This window comes from Stylophora pistillata, chromosome 8 (genome assembly GCF_964205215.1).
Source record: "Stylophora pistillata chromosome 8, jaStyPist1.2, whole genome shotgun sequence".
Taxonomy (NCBI): domain Eukaryota; kingdom Metazoa; phylum Cnidaria; class Anthozoa; order Scleractinia; family Pocilloporidae; genus Stylophora; species Stylophora pistillata.
The window spans coordinates 1,997,135-2,025,000 of record NC_142526.1 but is presented as its reverse complement, the minus strand read 5'-3'; the positions used below and the strand labels follow the sequence as shown (position 1 = coordinate 2,025,000).

Here is a 27,866-nt window from a genome sequence, read left to right as displayed (position 1 = left end):
TCCCGAGGTGGTCGGTTACCAAATCGAAAGCTCAGTTCGCCAGCTTATAGATAATTATTCGGTGCGGGTCGCCGGCGTGTGTCATGTTATTCCAAGTGGCGCTTCACACGCTGAAGCAGCGACTTTTGCTCGGTGTGCAGATATTCTTAGGAAGTATCTCGGCGTCGTATTAGATTCTATGCCTAATCCTTTTTGTTGGCTTCACAAGCCTTTTTCTCATCCTACTAAGAATTTCTACCTAGCAGATGGTGTTCAGCTTAATCCTGCCGGGCAATATATTTTAAATTGCAGTTATAGGGACGCCATCTGAAAAGCTTTAGGCATGCTTTAAATTTTAACACCTCAGCTCCATCGGTTGTAGATTTCTTTTTACTTTTTTCTTCCTGTCATGGGCATTGTTGATTAATTTTGATGTTTGATTAAAGGGGATTCGTCCTTACCTTAAGTTGTGGCTGGAAGTTATTTTTTGTTGCTATGGATTGGTCCAGTTTCTTTTCTGAGGCTATCTCCTACCATGTGGATTTGTCCACCATCTCATGATATTTTCGTACATCATGTTTTTCTATGGATTCGTCCATAGTTTTTTATTGGTGGATGTGTCTACTTTTTAGTGGTAGATTTTACCTACCATTTTCATTTGGGATTCCTCCCTTGTTGCATTGTGGGTTTGTCCTCTGTTTCTATGTCAGGTATCAACGGGAGTTATCGCGTCGACCTTTGTGTCTGATAGGCTCTCCTGGTCTCATTTTAATTATGCTTATTTTGGATTCGTCCACTGTCTCGTGGTATTTCTCTACAATATATTCAGGGATTCGTCCTTCAATTCATTGTTAATAATTAGTACATTAAACTCCCTGCGAGGCTCTCCTTTTAGTTACGTCCCTGCCCGGATATTTGGGAGACTCAATTTGGGTTGTTGTTTTTGCCTAAATTGTTTTCAATTGACCTGTTAGAATCTTCAGTGGTCTATCGTTTCTCCTTTTAATTTCAGCTCTGCTATGCCTCAAAAGCGCGCAATTTGTTCACGTAACCACTCACCATGGGCAGTTCAAGCGGCCTCCATAAGTGAACCTGCACGTAAGAGAGCGAAGCGCACTTCAGGACCTTCCCACGCAGCCGGTGGTCTACCGGTTACTTCACGACCCTCCTCTACAAGGCCCAGTTCACTAATGGAGATGCTGCCACCCTCTTCAGCAAGTGGTTCACCAATAACAACAAAACCATCCTCCACGGTAAGCTGTCCCTCCTCTGAATCACAGGTGCCATCTCTTACACCGGGGATTATGGATCAGTTGGTGGCCAGAGTGGTTAATGAAGTGACAAAACGTCTTTCTTCTCCAGATCCAATCCACCATACTTCCGTTACTTCGACCAGTGCGAGTCAAGGCATCAGTTGTCCTGCTCCTGACAGTTTAACAGGGTCACCTTTAGTGGTTCCCGACGCCCTGCCAACCTCAGCTGCTCCTGTGCCCACAGCTGTTATCAGTTCTTCGGTTATTCAGTCCACTGTTGGTCCATCCCATCAGTTGCCAGGCTTGCCTCTAGTCTCATCATCCAGTATGGCTGATACCATCGTACAAAGATCAGCCGCTGCAACGCATTTGACCTTTGCTCATGCCTTGGCATCCGGTGGTATCCGTTGGAAGGGTTTACATTAATACGACCGTTGCATGCCAATGGGATGGTCTAGTAGCTGTAAAACCTTTGAGACCCTGAGTTCTGCTGTGAAATGGATTGCCCAGTGGAAATTGAAAATTGTCCACATAATTCATTTGCTTGATGATTTTCTTATCATTTCCCCTTCCCAAAAGCTATGCCAGGGCCAGTTGCAGTTATTTATTGACCTTTTGCTCATACCTTGGCATTCCCATAGCACCAGAAAAGACTTGTGGTCCTGCTACCACACTTTCATTTGCTGTCATCGAACTAGATTCTGTTTCTTTTGAGGCCCGTCTACCTCTGAACAAACTTGAAAAATGTCTTGCCACTATTTCCAACTTTCTAACCCGCAAAAAAGTTATTTTAAAGGAAGTTCAGTCCATGACGGGTTTGCTGAATTTTTCCTGTTCTGTGGTTGTACCAGGTAGGGCATTTTTACGCCTCCTGATTGATTTCACTCTTGGGATCCGGTTTCCATACCCCTTTATACGGCTAACTAAGGGAGTTAAATTAGATTTACCGCTTTGGCAATCCTTTTTGACCAATTGTAATGGCTGAACTTTCTTTCTTGAAGACACTTGGTCTAGTTCTGACAAACTTCAGCTTTATACAGATGCTGCAGGAACTTTAGGCTTTGGTATAGTTTTCGGAAGCAAATGGTGCTATGGGAAATTGCCTGCACATTGGTTACACAAAAATATTGCTTTTTTGGAATTCTACCCAGTTGTGGTAGGCTTACACCCTTGGGGGCATGAGATGCAAAACCACTGTATTCTTTTTTGCACCGACAGAGGCCCTCGTCCATGCTATGAATAAGCAGTCATGCAAAGATAAGGCCATGATGTTGTTTATGCGAGCACTGGTCTTGGTTTGTTTACGTAATAACAACCTTTTCAGAGCAAAAAATGTCCGGGGAGTGCATGACACTCTTGCGGACTCTCTCTCCTGGTTACAGTTCGAGAGTTTCCAACGTTTAGCACCATCCCATATGGAACACAGCCCAACAGATATTCCTCTGCATCTGCAGCCTCAGAACTGGCACCTGTAATATCTTCGCTTTTGAGATCCAGCCTTCAACTTTCGTCGACTCCAACTGGAAGCTTTCTCGTTTGTTCTTGCATGTTACATTCCCTGGTGTTTTAACAAGTCTTCCAATTTCCCCTTCCATCTTAGCCCTTTTTATTGCTTATATGTATAACCATCATTATGCTCCTTCCACTGTGCATACTTACGTCTCTGCCTTAAGCAACTGTCACAAGTTATCAAGGCTTGCGGATTCCACTAAGGTCTTTTTTGTCCTTCAGATGCTCAAGGGCTATGGTAAACTTGGTTCTCGCTTAGATAGTAGGCTGCCACTCACTCTGCCTATACTCCATAGGCTTTTAGAGTCCACTATTCATCTTTGTCGTTCACCTTATGAGATTTGTCTGTTTCGTGCAATGTACTCCTTTTAATTTTTTGCCTGCTTGAGGATTGGCGAAATCACCTTGTCCGGCTCCAAGGGGGGTAGATCTTCCATACAGCTTCATCAGCTGGTGCAGTTGGTGGATAAGAATAAAAAAAGTTGTGGCCCTGAAGAGCACTTGTTTGGATTTTAAGCAAAACTATAACCAGCGACCCTTTTCTTTGGTGATTAACCGTCAAATTCAGTTTTGTCCGGTGCATCAGATGTTGGAATATTTGTCTGTTAGAGGGCGTACGCCAGTCCCCCTTTTTCTTTTAGCTGAAGGTTCCGCTGTCAATAGAACTCAGTTTACCGAGCATCTCTCCATTGTCTTTAAATATTGTGGTCTCGATCCATCTAGATATAAGGGTTACAGTTTTCGGATAGGGGCGGCTTCTTATGCTGCAGAGGCTGTAATGTCTTAAGCATTGCATTACCCAGATTAGGGCTTTGGGCCGTTGGAAGTCCAATGCTTTTCAAAAATATATTCGGATTCCTTCCATATCATCTTAATTTCATCTCATATTTTCATATTTACACAGGTGGCTTGCGGGGGAAGTTACTTGTACCATAACTCTGGGCTGATCATTCGACTTGCAAGGGCAGTGGTTATGATCAGCCTCAGAGTTCTGTATATATACTTAGGCTTAATTCTGCTGTAGGATAGAGGGCTGACTAGCAAGGGCGGCAGTCCATCCAAAAGGTTGTGTACCATCAAGGGCTGACTTGCAAGGGCAGCAGTCTTTTACTGGCATTTACATACACTTCCTTTTCTGTAGTTTTAATGTTATCATTAGTTACCTCCTTTCCTAGTGGCTATAGTGGAGCTGCATTTCCTTTGGGTGGGGCAAGCATCATGATTTTAGGAAATCATCATGCTTCTTGGCGTGTTTTGGGCCCTCACCCTTTCTGGGCCAGGCAAAAGTTTTCCAGTGTAAGTTAAGTTAAGTTGGAAATTATAAAAGTTTTTATTAAAGCGGCTATGGGCCTTTTTTCATAGCCAAATAACTCCAACCTTGAGTTTTTGATTGTCTTAAGGCCCAGTAAAGCAAGTTTTAGTATATGCAGCACTATTTTTAAGAAGTTGTGGTTTTGAAAAGGGGGTAAAGCATAAGGACATTTTATTTCCTCGACACACTCTTGGATTTCTGTGAAAACTGTTTTTTATCACTAAGGTACTATTATATCGTATCCCAATTTTTGTACACTTTGAAAGATTACCTACATCATCTGCTTGATATAAAAAAGAAATTGCTAACAACACCGAAAGGTAAAAAATACTGAGGAAATTAAGTTTAGGATATCTATGGTCTCGTGTGTGATATTCTCTATTCTCATGAGCCTTAACTCACTCATAACACACTCTGCGCATACAAGTTCATGCAAACATTCCCGAAGAACGTATAAAATGAAAATTATAATGTGCTATTTTGATGGTTAAAACCAAACTATTATTTCCACAGTGTAAAATGATATTATATCAAAAAGATGAAAAAATGAATATCTCTTCGCGTGGGAAGGTTTTTAAAGCTAAATGATAAGTACTGATAAATGTTGAAGCGCCACTGTATGATGTACTGGGCCCAGTTTTTCGAATGCCGATTAGCGCCAATCCAAGGTTAAATTTTAACCGGGTTTCTTTATTCCTTTGTGCAAAAGTCTTCTCGGAATAATTCTCTCTCTTCCTTTAATTAGAGCATTCAATCGTGAAATTCAAGACAAAAAGAATTATACTGATTTTCTTTGGGAGATTTCAGATCTGAGATCAGATTTCACACTAACTCTGGATTATCGTAACTCAGCTTTGAACAACCTGGCCCTGAAGATTAACAGTTGCAAGAGGCAAATAAAAGCACTAACACGGGAGGCAAACAACAAAGCGTTACAATTTTTCTCGATTATGTGTACGTTAATTTATGGAGAGGTTGTGCTAGTAATCACTTCTTACTGCAAATCCCGAGTCCATCGCCCACTCGGTAGACAAATAATTCTCGAATGCGACTCCTCCAGTACACTCGTTCAATATGTTTGTTTGACTTCCCCAAGTCAGAGCTCTTAATCACTTTACATATAAGATATCACCGGTTGGAGTTCGGCCCTCATCCCTTAGTTTAAAAGATTTACAATTTTATAATTTTGCAACTTTGAGCTACACAATTTTTCTTACATACATATATTCATACATATTAACCTTTATTAACGTGTCTAGTCGTTCTAGTGCCTGTAGGCACTAATTTCGAAGACCCTAAAACTACATTACATCATTAAAAAAAATTAATAAATACTCTAAAACTAATATACTAATTAATGGCATTAATTGGGGACATCCTAAAACTACTTTACATCATTTAAAAAAAAGAAGTGAAATAAATACTTTAAAACTTTAAAAAAGCGAAAAAATGCACACCGCTCAAGTAAAGCATTCAGTGGCACCACAAGACTAGGTTTTACATTTCCTCTATAACATTTACAGCTAAGCCCTAAGATAAGTTAAGCAAAACATAAGCGGTATTCCTTCCCACAACCTTCCAGAAATGATGTTACATCCTTCTTACGTCTCATAGTCCTAAAGGATGCCAGATTTTCAATATTTCTCTCCCCCTTGCTTAATTTTGACCACAATTGTGATCCGAGAAATCTGAGAAAATGTCTTTCATAGTAACAGTATTAAACCGTGGTAAGACAAAATCAGCATTTCTTAGTTTATATCTCTTAGTGTTCTCCTCATTGATATTAAAAATATCTGCAATTTGGTCCATAGTTAATTTCTTTTTAACTTTAAACATCAAAATGAGTATATCCTGCAACCTCCTGTTTAGTAAAGTAATTAACTCTTTTCAGCAAGGTCTCGTAACTTTCTGTAGTAGTATTCTGTAGTAGTATTCTGCATTTCTTGTTGACTTCAACCGCAGGTTGAAGTCAACAAGAAATGCTATAGAAGCTTTATTGAAGTATGTAAAAGAGTCAAAACGCTGAAAACATTGCAGGAATGGACGGAGAATGACCTAAGCGATAGACTGCTTTTTCAAAAGAAAACAGCAGCAGTAATGCTTCCAGAAATTGAGCTAATGATCGATGACAGCCTTGGGTTTTCAATTTCTGTATATGGATGGCTACTTTCAAAAGACCATGATATAAAGGCATGGCTTAGACGATACCACAAAGGTTGGGTCGTTTGGGGTGACCGTCTCGGTTCTCCCCCATCCTAGCATTAGCACTGCACTGATGAGGCCCAGAAGGCCGAAACAGTACTGTCTGCAGTTAGTTATATATATATATATATATATATATATATATATATATATATATATATATATAACTATATATATATATATATATATATATAACTATATATATATATATATATATATATATATATATATATATATATGTATATATATATATATATATATATATATATGCAGTTATATATATATATATATATATAACTATATATATATATATATATATATATATATATATATACTACAAACTTGAGATCAATTTGCAATATAACTGTCTCAGATCTTATCAAGTCTATAAATAGCCTGCGAATCTGTCCTGGTGTTGAGCCTTATGAATTATCTAGCAAAACAGTTCATCACTCGATTCCCAAGCCTGTCTATCCATTGTTAGCTGACAGTGATAGCTCATTTCCGCATCAAGAATATTGGAGAACAAAGAACTGCTCTGTCTTGTATGAAAATAATGATTCGCAATGTTCCAGCTGTCACCAATACTCACACAAGTCAGAGCTAAATCACAAGGCTGAAGAAAAGAAGCTAAATGAGCCTGCCCATTTATTTTATCCAATAACCCAGACAGCCCCACAGCGTATTTAACTCACTCTACAGAGGCAACGGCCTGGGTGTGCGGAGCTCGAACGAAATATTGTAGAAATGGAGGCTGAAATAAAGAAATCAAGCACAGAGGTAGATCATCAGCTGAATGAGGACTTGGCTGACATTCTAAGTAAATCAGGCAAAAAAATTAAAACCATTCATGGAGCTGTTGTGGCGGCAACAAAAAAAAGTTGATGGGTCGCAGCTCTGCCGGTGTAAGATTCCATGCGATGATAATACGATATTGTTTGTCGCTTGCTACAAAATCTCCAACATGTTACAAAGAACTGTGGAGAAGCTGCATCCTGGTACTTCCAAGTCAAAGAACCCTCAAATACTACAGGAACTGTATTCGTCCAAAGGCAGGATTTCAAGAGGAATTTATTGAGGAGTTGAAAGAGATGACCAATAGTTACGTTGATGTACAAAGGTACATAGTACTTTAAATTTGTTTGACGAGATGAAAGTCAGTTCAAACCTAGTGTTTGACAAAACAAGTGGCGAACTTATTGGTTACTTAGATCTGAGAGATCTAGACTAAAAGGCTTGACTGACAGCTTGAGCCTCTGCTTTTTTGGAAACTGTAATGAATACAATATAGCTTCGATTAATTCTAATAAAGAAAGGAGAACCCGAGGAAGCCATGATTTTAAATTTATGGTACCGAAAGGACATAAAGATATTTTTAGATTTTCTTTTTTCCTCAGGACAATAACTGAAAGGAACAAACTTCCAAAAGAAATTGTTTCCAGCCAATCCCTCCGCATTTTTAAAAGCAAACTAACTTCAATTTATTTATCGGTAGTTTTAAATAGTTTTAAATAATTTTCGATGGTTTTTAATAGTGTTGTATATTTAGTATAGCCTCACTTATAATTATCTTAGAGTTGGCGTTATGTCCTAAACGATTTTGCCGACATAACGATATTTAGATTTAGATTTAGCCATCATTGTGAATTGTAAAAGATAACACCAGGTAAATTACAATTTGTAAGAAGCCCGGAAACCCGCGAACTTAAAATATCATGCCTTTCCACTAGGTGTTCAATATCCCCTATGCTTTTTGACAACAAAAAAAATATTTTTCTTTTCAAGAGGCTTTATTTTTTTCTACTCTTGAGACGCATCCGAAAACATTTTTTGTTACTTCACTCTTCACAGACGTACTGCGTTATAGTTTCAATTTAAAGAGAATTCATGTAGATATTTAGAACAGTTAATAAATATTTCCTTGACCAAGGCTTAGTTAACTCTAACGTATTTCTTGCTACAAATTATCATTACTTTTCCTTGATCATACTTCAATCGACAGAGCGAAAATGATGAACACTCGGTTAAGGCCTCGTTAAATAGTTTATGATTATCTGTGTGATGCATAAAACTTTGTTTTGTCATTGTTTATTCTTTTAGAAGTTGGCAGAAATGGCTTTAAAACAGCATGATTGCAATTTTGCATATTCATACAATTCTTCTAGAATGTGTAGGACAATACTGCCTTGATTAATGACAAGATGATGAGTAATTTACATAAACACGCTCAACAGTAGACGCTAAAGTTGCCAGCCCTGTTACACTTCCACTGGGATTTCTTAACTTCTCAGGGAAATATCATTGTCTTGGCCACAATCCTCCAAATATTTAAGCTAAATGATTCTTAGTTGGTTGCATGATTCGCCCGTGATCAGTTTAGATTGACGTTAATGTAATACCACGACATCATAAACTGTTAACAGGCTCATAAAAAGGTCACCTGAAGCCCCCTTTGTAATCCGAAACACTATTAGCTTTAACTACTCTGCATTCAAAATAGGAGTTCGAGATCTGTTTTTCCAAGGAAACGATATCAATGAACGACACGGCCTTTATGGGCGTCTTCATTAGTAAAATTTAATACCTTTCCTGAGTGTGCAGGCAACTTTTAAGCAAATTTTGTGAGTCTAGCAACGTCGCGAAATTATTATCTATCTGAGAAATAATATATTCTTATATTTGGCATTTCCTCTGGGATATCGAGTCACATTTTTAGAACAGTAATAGATTTCTTTCTTTCCCATGACCTTTATTAGCGCGTTCATTAGTAAAATTTAACGCCTGCAAGGTCCGTCCCAATTGTGCTATGCAACTTTTCAGCAACTTTTGGCGTTTAGAAGTATTTTCTTCTATTTTAGAAACATCGAGAGATATTTTTATGTCCGAGAAATGTTGGCGCTAGATAAAGGCTAAGAGCACATATCACGGACGAACAAGCCAACGATTTCATAGAAAACTTCAATTCAGATAAACTTCTTGAATGTCTATCAACCTTTTTAGCACATAATCTGTCATTTGACATCGTTTCGTGCGGCAAGTCGCCTAATGAAGCTTGTGTTTTGCTCCGTTAGATTCAAGTTATGAATATTTTTAAATTTAACCCATATTTAGGTGAAACTCTTCGAAGCTAAGTTTCAAGCTATTTTTCTTGAGTGATATGAGTGATTATTGCGAAGAACGAAAAATTGAAACTTTTTATTTACTTTTATTAAAAAAAAAGCTAAGAAATCTAGGTGGCAGCTTTAAGACTTTGGGCAGTATTTTTGTTTTGGATTTTAGCAATTTTTGGCAATCTTTTAAGAATTCCATTTAGCATATTTCCAACATTTTACGAGCACCGTCGGTAGATGCCCAATATCTGTCCCCCATGTATCCCAGAGGAACATTTCGTTGGCGCCGAGACCTCGTCTGGAGGTTGCTTATAAATTCCTCTGATTGGGCAATAGATAACTTTAAAAAAAGCTTTTAAATCTTTAAAAAGATCGAAAATGAGCTTCAAAATTTTAAATGATCGCATTGAGATGGTGTGCACACGTAGAAACCTAAATATAGAGCTACTTTACGAACAGCTGGAAGTCAGATTACAAATATGAGAATTTCAAAATTCTAGCTCAAGAAAAAATGCTTGCTAACACGCGGCAGAAGAAAACTTAACTGTTTCGAGTGTGATATTTTCTATTCTAGTTAACTTTTTCTCTCTAACACCAGACACTGTGTTCGCAAGTTTAGAGTAAATATTTCTGAACAACATTTAAATTGCAAATTTTCATGTGGTATTTGAGGATTAAAACCAAACTATTTTGTCCACAACGTAAAATGATATTTATATCAAAAGGGAGTTATTGGATAACTCTTTACGAGAGAGGGTTTGTTAACTTACATAATATGTATTAATAAATTCTAAAGTGCTTCTGCATAATAACCGAAGATTAAGCATTGCCAGAGTCAAATAAAACACTAATATTCCGCTATTTTGGAACCTGCTTTGGATGCAGTTACTCACAAATAACTTCAATACCTAATCTTGAACAGACTGTTCGAAGAGTTTTTACAGATATGGATTCTGTAATGCAAATATTAAGAAAAGTAAATATGATGCGATTGCTAGCATCTAAAACAATGGACTATCCTCGTCATAGTAGTAAAGCGATCTAACGATTGTATTGTATAATTATTGCCTTCTCAATCACGTGCATAAAGTTGTTTCATAATACTATTCTACTGTTGACCAAAAACACTGTGATTGTGCCTATCTATGCTAGCACAATGAAAGTACTATACTGCGTAAAAGGCTGCTTCACCATACTTTCAAGGTGACTTGAGTTGATAAGTTAGATTTCAAACCCCCTATCTCTTCAGTTTTTCCCGTCAAAATCGTGAGGGCAAATGATATCTCCTTTAAGGTCATCAAAGTTGATGTGACCCCAAGAACGATCACTCTTGTCTACGAGTCTGACCTGGGCGTATTGACTAATAAACTCCTCTACGTCCCAGCTCTTACGGTACTTTGTCTCCCAACAGTTTCCTGTCTCACTTCTGACGACCTAAAAGTAACGACAAACATAAACAGTTTTTAAACCTTTGTTTCGACGATTGCTGACATATCTAACATGACCGTATCATACTTTCATTTACATGCAATGCTTCAAACTTAGGGGAATAAAAACCTGTTCTTTCGAAAAGTTGGGGGGGGGGGGGAATCAAAGACTAAACAAGTGAAATATAGTGTGCGAGACACCAAGTTGGTCATATTGCGGACGTTCCTTGAGTAAGCTCAAAATAAGCCATTTCAAGTCAAAAAATAATTCAAAAGTAAAGCCAAATTGTTTTGACACTTGTTCGTTATAAGGGTCATCATCACTTACCCAGATGATGACCAAGGGTCGAAAATGTTTAAATTTTACTTTTTAAAGATATTTTTCCCATAAGTATCTCATTTTAAACCTAGACGAACTTAATGGATATTACGAAGTTTAACATGGTTTCGCAAGATTAAATCTGTGGTACCTTGATCAATCCACCTGACACAGACTCCCCTAAACAGATGTCAACAACTACCCGCTCCATACAAACGACTCATTCACGACATAAACATCACAAACGACCGAAAAAGAACGACCTAACTTTACCGACAGATCGAAACTGACCAATCACGACCGACCTACGTCACTTGAGTCTTACAGCCAATAACATCACGGCAAAACCAACCGATCATTTCACACGAACTGGAATAAGAACATTCTACTGACAACAATCATTCACTTGACTCTGATGATGACTTCCGCACAGGTTGTCGAAACGTCAGTCACTACCACCGACAACAGTCCTTTTCAGGACTACACTCACCCGGACGATCAGACTACACCTTCACATAACATACTACAATAAAAATATTCATTAACGAGTCTGTTTTGAGACCTTGAGTGTTTGTCCGGCCGGGGCTCGAACCCTCGACCTCCCGCACAACAGTCCAGCGCTCTATCCATTGAGCTGGTTCGAATCCCGTACAGGCCTGATTTTTTTTTTTTTTTTTTTTCAGGTCTGATTTTCGCTATTGCTTAAATAGCGCTATCTAGTGCGAGGATCGTGCATCATATGTATCTAATACCGCAATACGAAATATATGAACTTCATATATTACATTGTATCTCATACTACAATAACAAAATTCATCAACGAGTCTGTTTTGAGACCTTGAGTGTTGGTCCTCCCAGGGCTCGAACCCTCGACCTCCCGCACAACAGTCCAGCGAACTATCCATTGAGCTAACTGGGAGGCAGTTACATACTACATTACATACTACAATAACAAAATTCATCAACGAGTCTGACACAGTGATTGTGCGTATCTTTGCTAACACAAAGCGAGTACTATACAAGGTCAAAAGCTGTTTAACCATACTTTCAAAGTAACTATTTGTGGAAAACCTGACTTGAGGTGGTAAGCTGCTTACCCAAGCCGCTGTGTGTTCTGTTTTTCTTGTCTAAATCGTGAGGACAAATAATATCTCCTTTAAGGTCATCAAAGTTGATGTGACCCCAACAACAGCTCGTCTCATCAACGAATCTGACGGTTTTCTTTTGTTTTGACTTATTTGAAAAATTTGCATTCAGGTGGTGTGCACACGTATAAATCTAAATATAGAGCTATTTAAAGAAAAGGTGGAATTCAGATCACAAATAAGAAATACATAATTTGAGCTCAAGGAAAAATGGTCAACAGACCTCTAAACTTTTTCGTTTGCTCATGTACCACTATACTAAATAGTCATAATTCCCACAATTATGACCATTTTCGAGGAAATAATAAACTTTACTTTGTATTAGCGCCTGATTACACCCAGATAAACACACATAATAATTGGCATTTCCCCTGGGAGATCGAGTCACAGAAAGGGTGATAGACATTTTTATTTCCCAACCTGCTTGTGCTGGTTAACCAAAGAAACTTGAGCAAAAATGTTTTGTTCGTATTTATTGCAACTGTCTTCCTTTTGCAAGCCCATCACTATGGCTTTTCGAATCGAGTGCTTCATTCACTTATTATAAGCATTAACGAGGCTACATTAAAATTTTCCAAACAAAGTAAAGTTATTTAATCTCCCCTCTATCAAGCACCAAGAGAATAAACAAAGCTGAAAAATATTTTTCATTGGAGGTGAACAACTGCCTTTATTCGTGCAAACATATAAACTTTCAATTCAAAGTGACTTTTCGAGCAAAGAAGAATTATCAAAAACTTTTGCAAACTTCTTACTTCTACACAAACGTCAACAGTTACGCAAAAAAATCTTCAGCCTGCCACAGCTAACCTCTTACATCAATACAATTCACTAGTTACTGTAAGATTTTATAGAGAAGAGCTCAGGCCTCATCACTTGATTTGCTTTAAAACCGAAAGTGAATTTGTGGAATTTATAATCAGTCAAATGTTTGTGTTTGCCTAGTTGAAGAAGCCTTGGAAACATTTTATTTTCTGTAGACGACCTTGGATTTGGCGGTAGTTTAATGTGGTATTTGAGGGTTAAAACTAAACTATTTTGTCCGCAAAGTAAAATGATATTTATATCAAAAGAGAATTGTTGGATATATCTCTGTGCGCGAGTACGTTTGTTAAGCTAAATAATATGTATTAAATGAATTTTAAAGTCCTTCTGTATGATAAATAAAGATTAAGCATTGCAAGAGTCAAATAAAACATCAATATTCCACTATTCTAGAACCTGTTTTGGAAGCAGTTACTCAAAAATGACTTTAATATATAATCCCGAGCAGAATCTACTAAGAGTTTTTACAGATATGGATTTTGTAAAGCAAATATTAAGAAAAGTAAATATGATGCGATTGCTACCATCTAAAGCAATCGACTGTCCTTATCATCGCATTAAACCGACCTAACGATTGTATTATATGATTAAGGCCTTCTCAGTCACGTGCATAAAACTGTTTCATATTCGGATTTCGAAAAAAAAAAAAAAACACAGTGATTGTGCCCATCTGCGATAGCACAAAGAAAATACTATGCTACGTCAAAAGCTGTTTCACCGTACTTTCAAGGTGACTTGACTTGATAAGTTAGTTTTTAAATCCGCTTTCTGTTCAGTTTTTCTCTTTTTAATAGTGAGGACAAATGATATCTCCTTTAAGGTCATCAAAGTTGATGTGACTCCAACTACCAGAACTCTCATCTACAAGTCTGACTTGGGCGTATTGACCAATAAACTCCTCTACGTCCCAGCTCTTACGGTACATTGTCTCTATACAGTTTCCTGTCTCCTTTCTGACGACCTGAACGTAACCAAAAACAAACAGTTTTGAATCCTTTGTTACGATGTTTGCTGACATAACTAACAATAATAATAAGAATAATGATTTACTGACCTCATGATTGCAGTTATCAATATAAGAATTTTCAATTGCGCATTACAATTACGTGTTAAAAAATCAACTCTACATAGATAGTAAAAACTAAAAAATCAAAAGGTTCACTAAGAAGATGTACACATATAGAAAAATTACATACAAAGAATTAAAAAGCTTTTGCAGATAAAAAAAGTCTTAATGGCTTTCTTAAACTTGCTTAAAGATTGGGTATTTCTGATTGAGCCTGGAATATCTTTCCAAAATTTAGGGATGGCCCTAACATGACTATATCATGTATCAACTTACTTGCAACGCTTTAAACTTAGAGGTAAAAAACCTGTCCTTTCCAAGAAAAGTAAGCCAAAGACTAAAACAGTGAAGTAGAGTGTGGCAGAAGCCAAGTTGGTTATCTCACGGACTCTCCCATAAGTAAGCTCAAAATAAGCCATTTCTAAGTCAAAAAATATTTCAAAAGTAAAACCAAACGTTTTCGACACTAGGTTGTTATCAGGATCATCATCAGTTACCCAGATGATAACAAAGGGTCGAAAATGTTTATATTTTACTTTTTAAATATATTTTTCCCTGTGAGTATCTCATTTTAAACCGAAGCGAACCTTATCGATATCACGAAGCTCAGCAAGGTTTCGCAAAATTAAATTCCTGATACCTTGATGAAACTACCTAAGATGTTTTAAAAGAATTAAAGGACAAATAATAGTCAAAGTGAATAATCTCACCTGGTTGTTGACAATAAGCTCCGCACGAACTTTATTTACTTTACATCCCCCACCGATGAGAAACGAGATCATCTTGCCGACGATACGAAAACAAGGGGAAGTGAGAGTTCCCACGGGTGGGTCGCAACCATCTATATGCTGCTTTCCTGCGGGATCGCTCTTTGCGGGTCGTCTCTCACAGTCCCCTATCCACCAGTCCCCTTGCTGCTGGGCGCTTTCTCTTTTGCGAGCTTTTGGATTATCACCAAATGTTGGCTGGTAAATGAAGGCTCTGCCTGTCATCTCCCACGCGCCGATTCCATCTTCAAAGTCAAAGCTGCAGGCTGCATTAAAAAGCAACCGTAAATTTTTTATCCACCTGAATACTTCATGATTATTATTCAGTATTGATTTTACTTTACAGTTTTGTTTATAATTACTCATTACCTTTCTTGCAGTTTACACCAGTGAATCCTAAAGGACATTTACAGCGAAATCCTTTTTCAGTGTATCCAGCTTGACATGTGCCATTGTTGAAACAGGGACTGCTGCTGCAGGGATTCTGTTGAAGATAAAATAACTGAGTATCTTAGATAGCCATGGTTAGTTTACCTGCTCGGGTTATCATGTAAACTAAAAGAAACTCATTTTTCTGGAACGATGACTTCTTCTGGCTTTTTAATAAAGTAAGTGCAGACAAGAATTAAATACCTTTATGAGTCTTCCGACCAGGAAATCGCAGTATCAAATATTTGGTAGGTTGAGTAGTGTTTGATTAATTTACAATGGGTCCCTTCCTTTTAGCCACGGCTATCTTGTTGTCCTTTTTTTAAAGTTGTTCACCATCACTTCAAATCAATACATACATACGAATTGCAAGGCGAGTTCAAAAACAAATCTGACAATCTAATCGTCCAGAAAAATTGTTCATCGTCTAAAAATAAGTCACTTTACCTCGATACTGAGATAGGTATGATCTTGTTTACTCTGAAGGTATGACGAGCCTTGACTTTCGTCCGAAGCATTGTTCAACTCACAAATGTAGTTTCCTCCTTGTGAAGGCCCAAAATTTATGGACACACAATTGGGCTCCAAATAACACAACACATTACAGCTGCCTTGATGGGGCACATCTACAAGCCTGATCAGGTGGCCTTTCATGACCTTGTCCCGTATGGGTTCTTTGAAAACAATGGATCGGCATTCTTTACCTATTTGGTTTGCAAATAACAAAACAAGTTCATCAGACATCTCTGTGATTTCACCGTAAGATTTTGAATGTGCACTTAATCAAGTTGTGAGAACTGTCGTGTATTACATGACTTAGTGAGCGTAGTTAAGTTTCGTTTAGGTTTACATCAAGTATGGGAACAAAGGAGAGCATGGTCGACTAGTGTGTTAACTTGGTTCATGCCGACTTCAAGACGAGTAACCCTCCAATTTATACATTAGGAGGACACAACAAGAACCAGCGATGAGTTACCCGTTAAAGAGGAAAGCAAACAATTTACATCCCTATTTAGGTCCATTTCAATGGAAAGAGTTATTGAAAGCGAGAAAGAACTCCACTTTGCTTTGTATGCCCGTTGCACAGGTCTATTGGAAATTTAATCACTGCGTCAGGTTACGCCAACAACGGCATTAATATATATATTTTTTCTCAATGAGAAGATTTGAAGAAAGGGTCGATATCATGGTTCAATCATCGGTTTTGGACCATACCCACAGTAAAAAGGAGCACAGGGACTTGAGGCAAACAATTCCTGGTAATAACTCTTGCATTTGCAAATTATTCAATCGTCTTCATTGGAATATTTTCCTAACTAAGCTTTCTCTCATCAGTTTTTACCAAGTCATATGAAGCAATCTATCGCTGTTCAGAACCTTAGTTTTCTCTCTTTGTTTCTAATCAATACAATTATTGGTTACGACAGTTTTGATACCTTCGCCCAAAGGACTGACAAATTTTCATTGATATGTTACTCCATCTGGCACTTCATCGTCACCTAGACTGCGCACGATATTTAGTGACAATAGCTTACCAGTGGGTCCAATTCCAGACGTCACTGACGAGAAGAACAACTTACCTGTTTTTGGACAGTAGAGCTTATGGTATCATATCAATTGCAAAACTCCGAGGGTTCAAATTACTTCCTTAACGAATTTGGCTACAAAGAGGAAAGATTTTAAACAGAGACTAGAAGTCTCTGACATCCAGATTCGCTTTAAACCGTGACCTCCGCTATAGTCTCCGCTACCTTCATCGAACGTAAACTTACTATTAACATTGCAACGGAAAATACTTCAAATTATTACCCACAATTTTAGCCCTTTGATAAAATAAACATCGTTTCTACCAACTTTGACATATGATTGATCTTTCTCTGATATTTGTTGACAAAAATTTCTTTATTCAACACAGTTTTTCCATAGATTTTTGCATTACAACATGAACGTAAGCGGAATATTCGAAGCTCAGTAACCAGGTATTAGATCAGGCGCGAAAATGAAAAACTCGATACCTTTTTCAAATGTTTCCGCAAATAAGCCGCACCCCCAATTTCTAGCGACTATTTAAAATACAAACAACGAGAAGCGGTAGCTCGACCTCGTCCTCATGGAATGGAAACACAACGTGCGCTTGGGATCACGTGAAAGACTACCCTGGACGTCTTTAGAAAATACTTCAGTTTTTATTACGGGTTACGTTGTGATTATATTGATCACAACAAATGATGTTAAATCACACATACAACGTCACGTTTTGAGTAGTAATCTGGAACAGAATAACACTCAAAAGCAACTTTTTCAAATTTGGGTGGCAACTTTTAAATTTTTGAGCAACTTGAGAGCAACTTTTGGATGAATTGTCAAGCAATTTTTGCTGGATTTACTAGTACAATCTATTCATGCCTAACAGCGATTAAGCGAACGGCGGTAAACGCGAGAAAATGCATCCCTTGCAGAAATTCACCGTTGCAGAAAAGTACCGGAAAATGCATGCTTTTGACTGGTTAATTTTTCCTGAGCACAACTTTGGAATGCGCGAAACGGCGGTAATTGGCAATTTACATGTTGTTTTCCATAGGTTAACCGAACAACAATAAAAGGTAAAACGGCGGGAAATGCGTTTTAACGAATTTTATCGAACTCACCATCGCGGAAAAACGTTAGAAAATGCATGCTTTCGACTAGATAATTTTTCGAACATTTCGTTCACCGGGCGAAAAATGGTTGGGACCAGAAGAAAACACGGCATTTTCTATGCTTTATACGAACTGCAAACTCTGACAAACATGATGTTTTCCCGTATTTACACACATTAACCTTCCCGGAAAATGCGTGTTTTCAGCTGTTAACTCTGGTGAATACGTTGTTTTTCTCTCGAAAAATTACAATGAACAAACGGAAAACACGCTGTTTGTAGTGCGTTAACCGAGCGGGTAATGTCGAAAAATGAATTGTTTACCTGCATGTAGCGCGATGTGAAAAATACCGAACAATGGAGCGAAAGTGGACCTCACCGATGCGAAAACTCACAGACAACGTTGCATTTTCCGTAGGCAAAATACGGGTAAACATAAATTGCCACTTTTTCCGTGAATTCAACCTTCGTTTTCCGTACGGTGAACGCTAGTTTTTTTGCTGTGTTCGCTATAGTCTCCGCTATAGTCTCCGCTATAGTAGAGAAGGAAGGGAGTAAGAGGGTGGGCATCTTGCTAAAAACAGTTTTCACCACGTTGTGAGAAATATCAGAGTATATCATGGGACAGATACCAATGGCAAGCTTCCGTTCCGGTTTGGACATCAACACAGTATTATTGTTGCCCTGAAGGCTGATAGGAATCACCTAGTCGCTAGAAAAGCTCTTCGTTATCAAGATTGTTCTTCTTTTACTTCGAATATAATACTTGGACAGTAACTAAATGTAATATCTTTGACTGAGCATACTTAACGCACCTGAACAAAAACCTCCATCTTCAACTGATTCTTCCTCCTTGCAAGTACAACCATAAGAGCCATTGGTGTTTACACAGGTCGCATTCACACCACAAATGAAGCTGTCATTTACACATTCGTCAATATCTACAGGACAAATGCAAATAATTCAGCCGTGGAAAGACTATTTATAGCCGCCTTTGTTTTCTTTTCTTTTTTCTTTTCTCTTTTTTTTTCAGAAGAAACATACCTGAACATATCTGACCGTCTCCCAAAAAACCTTTCTTGCATGTACAGTTATAGGAGCCTTTGATGTTGATGCAATTGGCATTTGCGTCACAAAGGTGGCTGCCATTTCTGCATTCATCGATATCTGGGTGAGTATTTGAAAATATAGAAACGCCTAAGCATCAGACCTTGTCCATTACCAATGACCTCTCTTGCAGAGAATAAAAGAACAAATAGGAAAGTTTTACATAAAGCGAAGTAAGTTAATCGTACCTCTACACTCATATCCAGTTCCATTGTATCCCTCCTTGCACGTGCATTTATACGAACCATAAGTGTTTGAACAGTTTGCATTGACGCTACAGAGCGAGATATTACTCTTGCATTCATCGATATCTCGAAGAAAATTAATAAATAATGTAAGAATAGATGAACTAGTAATCAACAGAAATAATCCGAACGTTTGAGAAATAATATTTGACGAAAATAGGCTGAAATCGAACGAAATAGGGTTGCCTCCATTTCCTAAGTTCATATCACAATACATTATCTGTGTCTTTTCATTATCAGTTGGGTTCAGCCAGTACTTATTTCTAATGGCATTTTTTCCCTCACTTGCTTTTATTTCTTGGCAAGATAGTGCTGGTAATTCGAGAATGGAACCCAAAGGTACTGCAATGAATAAAAGACTAAAGAGTAAATTCCGTAGGTAACTACCTGGTTAATTTCTTAACAGTTTTTTTTCTTGGAAAAGGTGAGAAACTAAAGAGGATGAGCATAGATGTGATGGACCATACACTTTAAAATATCATTTTACCTTCCCCGAATAACTAAAGGTGAATTAGTAATTATAACATTTTCAAGAACAATAGAAAAAAAATACTCTAGAATATGTAAATATTACCGGGAAATAATATTTATAGTTTTCTCGTATTCAAGTAGTTTTTTTTTTCTCACACTTTAATCTCTCTCAAACAACGCGGTTAGATTACTTTACTGAAAAAATCTCACTCAACAGTTGACTTAAACATGGGAGTTGTTAAAAACTGTGGATTTCAGAAAGAAGCAGCTGTCAAAGTTGCCCAACATGACAATACATAGCCAAGATAATATAACCAAGATAATATAAACAATCTAACTTATATTCTCTTAGTAAAACGCGAAAAAAAAAGTGTTTAGAGGATAGAAATTAGTCCCGCTTGCTATTTTCTTGAAATAAATTCCCGCTTGAGGGCTGTTACTGGTGAAAGTGCTTGCTGACTGAGACGAGAAACTATTTAACGTGCGAACAAATAAGTTTATCTTACTAAATCAGATGAATACATACCTCTTCCATTCAAACGCCTGATATAAAACCAATCAGGGGCCGAGCGAAAGTTTTCAGGCCTCGCCTCTTTGGTGCGGTTGTTTAGTTCGCAGATTTCCTTCTTTCTATTGTAGTTGTAGCTTTGGCAGATGATTTCTTCTCCACATCGGATATCACAGATATAGGGAGCTGATGCTGACATCCTTTTGAAGACGAACTTTTCAAGTCTCATGCCTTGGATGTTGATCTCCACCTTGCACCGTTCATTAGCAGATACGCATTCCGCGAAAAGAACCGGGATAAAGAGACAAAAATTTGGCCACAGCATCTTTCTTGTGACAACAATAATTGGTTCATGCGTCAGTATACTTTTATAAAGATATCAAGTATACAGTGGGTTTTGAGAAAATGCAAGATAGATCAGAGCGCCCTTTAGCACAGACTTCGTGTATCTCTGTTATATTGTATGAAAAATTGATAATATTGTATGCAAGTGACTCTAAACTAACAAAAAATTTCCGATAACGAAATAAGGGTGTCATAGATTAAGAGAATCTACTTTTATGTGGTTTTTCTCTTCATTTCTCTCTTGTTCGAGCGATTGTTGTGCAGAGATCGTCATAAGATTTAAGTATTTTTATGGCTCATAATGAAAACGGGTTTCTACCCTTTACCCTCACTTCGCAACAAGTGAGTTCCCTTACCTTTAAAGGCATATAAACACTCAGCCTTTTGCAGTGTGTTTTGATGCTAGCCACCACCTGCTGGTAAGTTTCTATCTCGTGGTTGTTGGTCAATGTTTTGAAGCTATAGTTTAAATCAAAAAAACTACGAACCTCTGAACCTACACCTGAATTCTCTCTCTAGCCTTAATGAAATGTTAGCCTGACAGCTTGAGCCACTGCTTTTTGGTAAACTGTAATGAATAGAAAATAGCCTCAAATAATAATTTTGGGATTCTATATTATAAAAGATAACGCCAGGTGAATGACAGTTTGACAGAAGCCCAAAACGCCGCCAACGTGTTCGAATTCTCGGCCTGATCATTATTGACAAAACAAAACATTATTTTTGTTCATTAGCCTTTATTTTTTCTACTCTTGGGACGCACTCGTAAAAATGTTTTTGTTAGTGCATTCCTCTCACATTACTTCATCTATCGTTTTAAAACAAAGAGAAATTGAGTTTAAAAACATACAAAGAGGAAAACAGTTAATAACCGATGCCAGGCTGTAGCTTGGTGAACTCCAAATTTTTCTTCCGTGATCATATTTTTAGCACGACAATTTGAACTACTGCTTTTCGGTGAACTGTAATGAAAATAACGCCCCTTTCTATTTCTATTTTATTTGAAGAAATGGATAAAAAATGATAAACACCTGGTTAAGGCCTTCTTAAACATTTGTAAATAACTGTTTCATACATAAACTTGGTTTTTTCGCTTTCTATTCTTCTTCAAGTTGTTTATTACCTGCAAGGCCTGTCCCCATTGTGCTCGGAAACTTTTAAGCAACTTTTGGCGTTTGGAGGAACTTTTTGCGATTCTAGTAAAAGAGAAATATTTTTTCTTTCGTATATCTGGGAAATGTTTTCTCAACATAAAGCTCGTATCAATTAAGTACGAAACAGTCAACGACTTCATCGGAAACTTCAACTTATGTAAATTTCTTGAATGTCTATCAACCTTTTGAACACATAACCTGTTATTTGACTTTGTTTCGTTCGACAAGAAGCCAAATGAAGAATGTCTTTTGTTCCATTAAACTTTAGTGAAGAATATCCTTCAATTTCGCCTCTATCTACGTGCAACTCTTTAAAGCTAAGTTTCAAAACATTTTTCTCGAGTGATTTTAGTGACTATTGCGAAGATCGAAACATTAAAGTATTAATTAACTTTTAATTATTCCAAAAAAGTCAGGAAATTTAGGTAAAAGCTTTTAAAATTTGCGCAGCAACTTTTGGGATTTTGACAGTTTTTTTAGCAACCATTTGGGAATTCCTGTCCGCGACTTCCCAGGATTTTACGAGCACAGACGGGAAATGTCTAAATCTGCACTCGGAACAACGGCGCTAAGACCTCGTCTAGAGGTTGTATATCAGGCATAAATAGTTTGTGCAAGGAAATCCAGCAAAATTTGCATGACGATACGCCCAAAACTTACTTTAAAGCTGCTCAAAAATTTAAAAGTTGCCACCCAAACTTAGAAGAAGCTGCTTACTTTTGGTAGTCATTTGTTCTAGATTACTACTCAAAACATGAAGTTGTATGTGTAATTTAACACCATTTGGTTTGATCAATATAATCTCAATGTAACTACTAATAGAAAGTATTCTCTAATAACGTTTTGGATAGTCTTTCACAAGATCCCAAGCGCATGTTGCGTTTTCTTTCCCTGAGGACGAGGTCGAGCAACCGCTCCTCGTTGTTTGCATTTGCCTTCGTTGACGTGAATTTTGGGCTTTCTAGAAATTGAAACTCTTGCAGGACTATTGAGAGTTTTTCCTTCGGCTATGGTAACTTCGGTAGAGTCAATATCGGTACTATTTTAATTTTCCTCGTCAGACATTTCAGCTTCTAATTATGATACCTTGCACGCGCGGGAAGCTCTATTGTTGGAGCGAATATCCGCTGGATGTAAAGCGCACGTTGGATAGATAGCTGCTGTTCAGTTTGTGGGTGCACGTGTTATTTTATGAATTATTTGTAACAACGTACGACATCCTTAGTTTCGACCAGTTTTAATAAAAAACCTTTGGATCAAGACTTTTTGGATGGTTTGGTCAGTTTTTAACTATTTGTTGACTCAAAAATTGCCAAGGAAGGCAAAAGTTGCTCCAGGTTGCTAACCGGAGCTCGCAATACAAAAAGTTGCTGAAAACGCTAAAAGTTGCTCAAAAGTTGCCGAGCACAATCTATTAATGCCTAGTAGCTGAAGGACCGCCGAATGGTTCATGCCTACATGCTATAGTTGTGTATGGCATTGTATATCAGTGTTGCCTAATAAAAAGAAGCCAGGGAAGGAAATGTTACAACGTATAATGCAACCAGACAGTCTCACTTTGATGTTAACAGTCAGTGAAGTTCTGCGCGGATCTCATTTAGCTTGCAACCTTATTCTCTTACGGAGACAGGAGATGTTTTCTCTAATTTCAACGGGCAAATTGATATTTGAGAACTTATGGCAACCATAGAATTTTCATGAACTTTAATCAGCCTAATAAGAGGATCTCAATGGGATTAACCGTCAACCGTTGTATGGCCAAAATATTAACCATCAACCGTCAAAAAAGCAACATTTTTACCGTCGACCGTTAAACAAGCAGGCCTATATTAGTCGTTAAACGTCTCAAAGTATAGATATTGAAAGTCAAATTTGCCTGGTGCTTGTTCCCATGCTGTCGCTTGTCGCTGTTTTTTCAGGACCACTTGGTAGCATTCTTTTACTTGTCTTTTTACGAATTTACTTTCTGCTCTACAAGATTACTACCAATCCGTCTTCAACAAATACAAAGACACTAGAGACGTACGTTTTTCTTGCAGGGTAGGTTTTGTCATAGAACGTGGCAACAAGACAATTCGGTTTATTGACATAACGAGTCAGTGCGATTGTACCCTACCTTCCACCTCGCACCGAGCTGGAAAGCTAGCTGAGAGCCTACAAACTTTCCCTTGAGCGAACTGTGGCAACGTTACGTTAGTGCCTTGCTCAATTCATCGCCTTGAGCAGATCGCACGTCCGAAGGATAACCCATCTTGATCGTGTTCACATTGAGCCACCTTTACCCAGTCCCGCCGCCCTTTGTATAGCAAGGGACGAAGTATTGATTTGTACAAATGATAAGCAAAAGCGATTTTCAAGTCATCTTGGAAAAGGATGGAGTTCATGGTTGACTATCCCGGCTGTTTGTGGCCGGTTAGTTTATTTCGTTTCTGCAAAGTATCCAAGTACTGTTGGTGGTTTGGCTTTAATCTAGATCGATCTGGAGGGTAGACCAGTTGATATGTGTTAAAGAACGAGACCAATTCTTGCTCAGAAATCAAACGATTCACACCCTTTACACCTGGAGCTTATCTAGTCAAAGTACTTAGCCCAGTCGACAAGGTGAGTAACAATTCAAGTGGGGAGTGGTCAAAGACGAAATGAATATTGGACTGCAAAAAGTTGCACTTTTGTTCAACCACACGGAATTTGTATTGTTGGGGAAACAATATTTATAACGGATGCGGCAACAGGGAACGTGAAGCTCATCACTGAGCTGTTGGGTGCAACAGCAATTACTGAAGAACCTTATTCTATTATATGATAGCTTCGGAATAGCCTATAAGGGGACTGTTGCCAAGGACGTCACACCAAGGAAAAAGGGGAAAATGGGTATAAAAAGAAGGAAACGGCAAATACAAATGGTCCTCAGAAGAAGGCAGCATGGTCGAGTGGAAAGCGTGTCGGGCTTGCAATCCGTCGCTCCCGGGTTCAAGTCCCGCCCTGGCCACTACTTGAATTTGTTTCACGGTAGCCCCGAGTTTCAATTCCTCGGCCATACTTGTAATATAGCCAAATGATTTTTTTTCGGCCAGTTGGGATTCTTAACAACTTTATTTTCAATTTGAATTATTTCTTTAAGTTGTTTCGTGGAAAACCTGTAAACTAGCTTCTACCTAAGTGTTTCTCCACGTTAAACTGTTTATTATTATCATTATTATTATCATTATTATTATTATTATTAACATTATTATTATTATTACGGCATAGCGACAGAAAAGACGCAACAGTCTGTTCAGCTTCTTTTTAGAGGCATTAATCGTCTCACCAACACCATAAATCTAGAAGTTTCAAACATTAGACATTTAGTGTACTTCAGTACGCTATGGACTTTAGAACTCAAAGGAGTCCTTTAAACAGATTACAAAGTGGATTGCCAGTTATTTTACACATCCTGTGGCGTACTACCTGGTTCCACTAATATGATGTTCATTGCCGCTAAATTTATGGACCTCTTTGACAGCAGAGAATATTCCAAAATAATAATAATAATAATAATAATAATAATAATAATAATAATAATAATAACGGTTTATTCACAGTATATCCACATAAAAAGGTGTGGCTCTTGATCTGTGAAGGCCTACGATACTAAAATTTAATATTAAAACTAATTTATAATGACTAACTAAATTGCAATAAAAACTATACATGAAAGTATATATGCAGAATATATTGGTTGGTGGTGGTGGTTGTTTCTATATCTTTACAAGGAAGACAAAGCGCGCGCCTTCAAGAACGCCTTGCAGAGCCTGCAGTATTCTTTAAAATATGTGTAATTCCTTATATTTGCTGGCAATTCGTTAAAAATCATGGCTGCTGAATGCTGAAAGGTGCCCTGTACAAATGGAACATAAAGCCATGGAGCAACACTGAAACGGAGATGCCTAACGGATTTAACGACTTGCAAATTTAAATGGAAGGACCAGTTATCAGAATACGGTGCTTTAAAATAGTCTTTAGTAGTGAGTAGTCCCTTAGCTCCAGGATAGGTAGCCAGCCAAGATCCAAAATGGTAGATATACTGTTTACATATTTACAAGTGATGAAACTAGCCATAGCGAACTGGAGCCTTTGTAGTCTAGTTGAGAGGAACTTTGGTAGTGGATAAAAGACAATGTCACAGTAGCTTATTTTAGACAGAATTAATGTTTCTACCAAACGTTTCCGTAATTTAAAATTAGTAAAGTTCCTTATTTTTCTTAAGGTTCTCAGAGTCGCATAACAAGATTTTTAGAATAAAATTGGTATGAAATTCCCATTTAAGATTTGGGTCAATGTGTACTCCCAGGAGTTTTGTAACATTTATACGTTCCAGTGGTTTACCGGAGATCTCTAATCCCAACTCCAGATTTCCGAGAGAGTGAACATGAGCCATCTGTGGAGTTGAGATAAGAATGGCCTTGTTTTTCTTAGAATTTAGGGCCAAGTTTGAATCATTTGACTAGGCGTCGAGGCCTGCCAGGGTTGCATTCATGCTTTCCGCTTGAGATGTGATCTGCGGTGTAGAACAGCTAGTGTATAATGTTGTATCGTCGGCATATTGGAAACTTTTGACTGTAGATGGAAGAATATCTTGAAGATCCGCGACGTAGATATTGAACAACATCGATCCAAGGATTGAGCCTTGGGGGATTCCAAATTCGGAGAGCACAGGTGACGATTTGCGATCATCAATTTGAACGTAATGTCTCTTGCCGCATAGGTAATTAGCCAGCCATTCGAGGACATACTTTGAAAAACCGAGGTGATGCAACTTGGTTATCGCCGTTTTAAAACAAACGGTATCAAATGCTTTCGAAAAAGTCTGCTAGTACCATAAGAGTTACCTCTGTCCTTTTCATGGCACTCACTAGGTCGTCCCTTATACTTAAAAGTACCGTAGAGGTCGAATGCCCCTTACGAAAGCTCGAGATGGTGTCTCTAAGGAGAGATTCTCTAGTGCAGAAATCAGTCATTTGCGAAGCAACAAGCTTCTCAAAAACCTTAGAAAGTACGGGAAGAATCGACACTGGACGCAAGTGATCTTCCGAGACAGGTGTGTCAACTTTTGGAATGGGACTGATACGCGCGAGTTTCCAGGTATGCGGGAAGTACAACTTTAAAATACAGTTATTGATGATAGTTGTGAGTGGGCCGGCCAAGCATCCAGCAACCAGCTTTACAAACCGGGCAGGCAATTGGTCGGGTCCAGTGGAACACTCACTGCGCAGTTGTTTAAGGGTTCGCAGGACTTCTCTTAGTGTAACACTTTCCAGGTGGAAGGCGCCCTCTTTATCCGGAAGACCGCGGATGAACTGGAAAAGTTCATCTTGGTTGGTCGATTCAACATCAAGCGTTCTCCTTGCGGTCGTAGCAAAATGAAGATTAAGCTTGTCTGGGTCGAACCTTAAAGGCTGTCGACAGGGGTGGAGTACGCGGTGAACCATGCGCCAGACTTCCTTAGATTTTTTGGACAGCAAAGCCTTTTCCATGAAAGCTTTACGAGCTTTACGTATAGCGCTCCTTATTTTATTTCGTACTTCCCGGAAAGCAGACCAAGAAGATTCTGAATCTGACTGATGCGCTTCTCGCCTCAGTTTGTCTCTTTGTGACCGGAGGTTAAGTAATGTTTCGTTATCCATCCACAGGGTGGAAGGACGTGTCACACGGCACCTTCTGAGGGGTGCGTACCTTTCAAGGCAGTCGTTAAACAAGGTGTTGTGAGTCTCTAACTGATCGTCAGGGTTATCAGTTGATGTTATTACCGAAAATGGTAGTGCGGAGAGGTCCTCTAAGAAAGCTGTCTCATTTAAGTTCTTCAGGTTTCTGATGTACTTATATCTTGGCTGATAACGAGCTATGCGGATGTTTACACACGCGAAGGGGCCATCGTGGTCACTCACAATACTGCACGGTATCACACCATGAGATGTTATTTTGGATGGATCATTGATAATAATGTGATCCTGTAAGCTTCATGATGTTCTTGTTGTTCTTGTAGGTTTGTCAATGATTTGCTTGACGTTAAGGGTGT

At 38.2% G+C, this 27,866-nt stretch overlaps 1 protein-coding gene and 1 pseudogene across 2 annotated transcripts; one reads left to right on the top strand and one right to left on the bottom strand.

Annotated features, from left to right (window-relative positions):
- The first annotated feature begins 1,779 nt into the window (after nucleotides 1-1,779).
- Nucleotides 1,780-3,001, top strand: LOC148724411 (uncharacterized; annotated as a pseudogene).
- A 9,720-nt stretch (nucleotides 3,002-12,721) lies between these two features.
- On the bottom strand, nucleotides 12,722-21,908 carry LOC111339167 (uncharacterized). Of its 2 annotated transcripts, none has more exons than XM_088729226.1 (10): nucleotides 21,781-21,908; nucleotides 21,014-21,225; nucleotides 20,331-20,637; nucleotides 19,277-19,675; nucleotides 19,026-19,148; nucleotides 18,797-18,922; nucleotides 15,791-16,047; nucleotides 15,284-15,398; nucleotides 14,858-15,180; nucleotides 12,722-14,042 (listed from the first exon to the last, which is right to left on the bottom strand). In XM_088729226.1, exons 2-10 carry the CDS (start codon nucleotides 21,023-21,025, stop codon nucleotides 13,869-13,871), a joined length of 1,836 nt encoding a protein of 611 aa, XP_088585352.1. In that variant the 5' UTR covers nucleotides 21,026-21,225; nucleotides 21,781-21,908; the 3' UTR covers nucleotides 12,722-13,868. The 2 variants fall into 2 exon arrangements, with proteins under 2 accessions (XP_088585352.1, XP_088585353.1); XM_088729227.1 differs by having other exon boundaries at nucleotides 19,277-19,399.
- Nucleotides 21,909-27,866: the final 5,958 nt, after the last annotated feature.

Excerpts from the sequence above, each read along its gene's own strand:
- LOC111339167 (XM_088729226.1), bottom strand. Across the intron at positions 19,676-20,330 it reads CAGGCGTTTGAATGGAAGAG|TACCTTTGGGTTCCATTCTC; the intron begins GTATGTATTCAT and ends TATTCATTGCAG. Across the intron at positions 15,399-15,790 it reads ATACCTATCTCAGTATCGAG|AATCCCTGCAGCAGCAGTCC; the intron begins GTAAAGTGACTT and ends TATCTTCAACAG.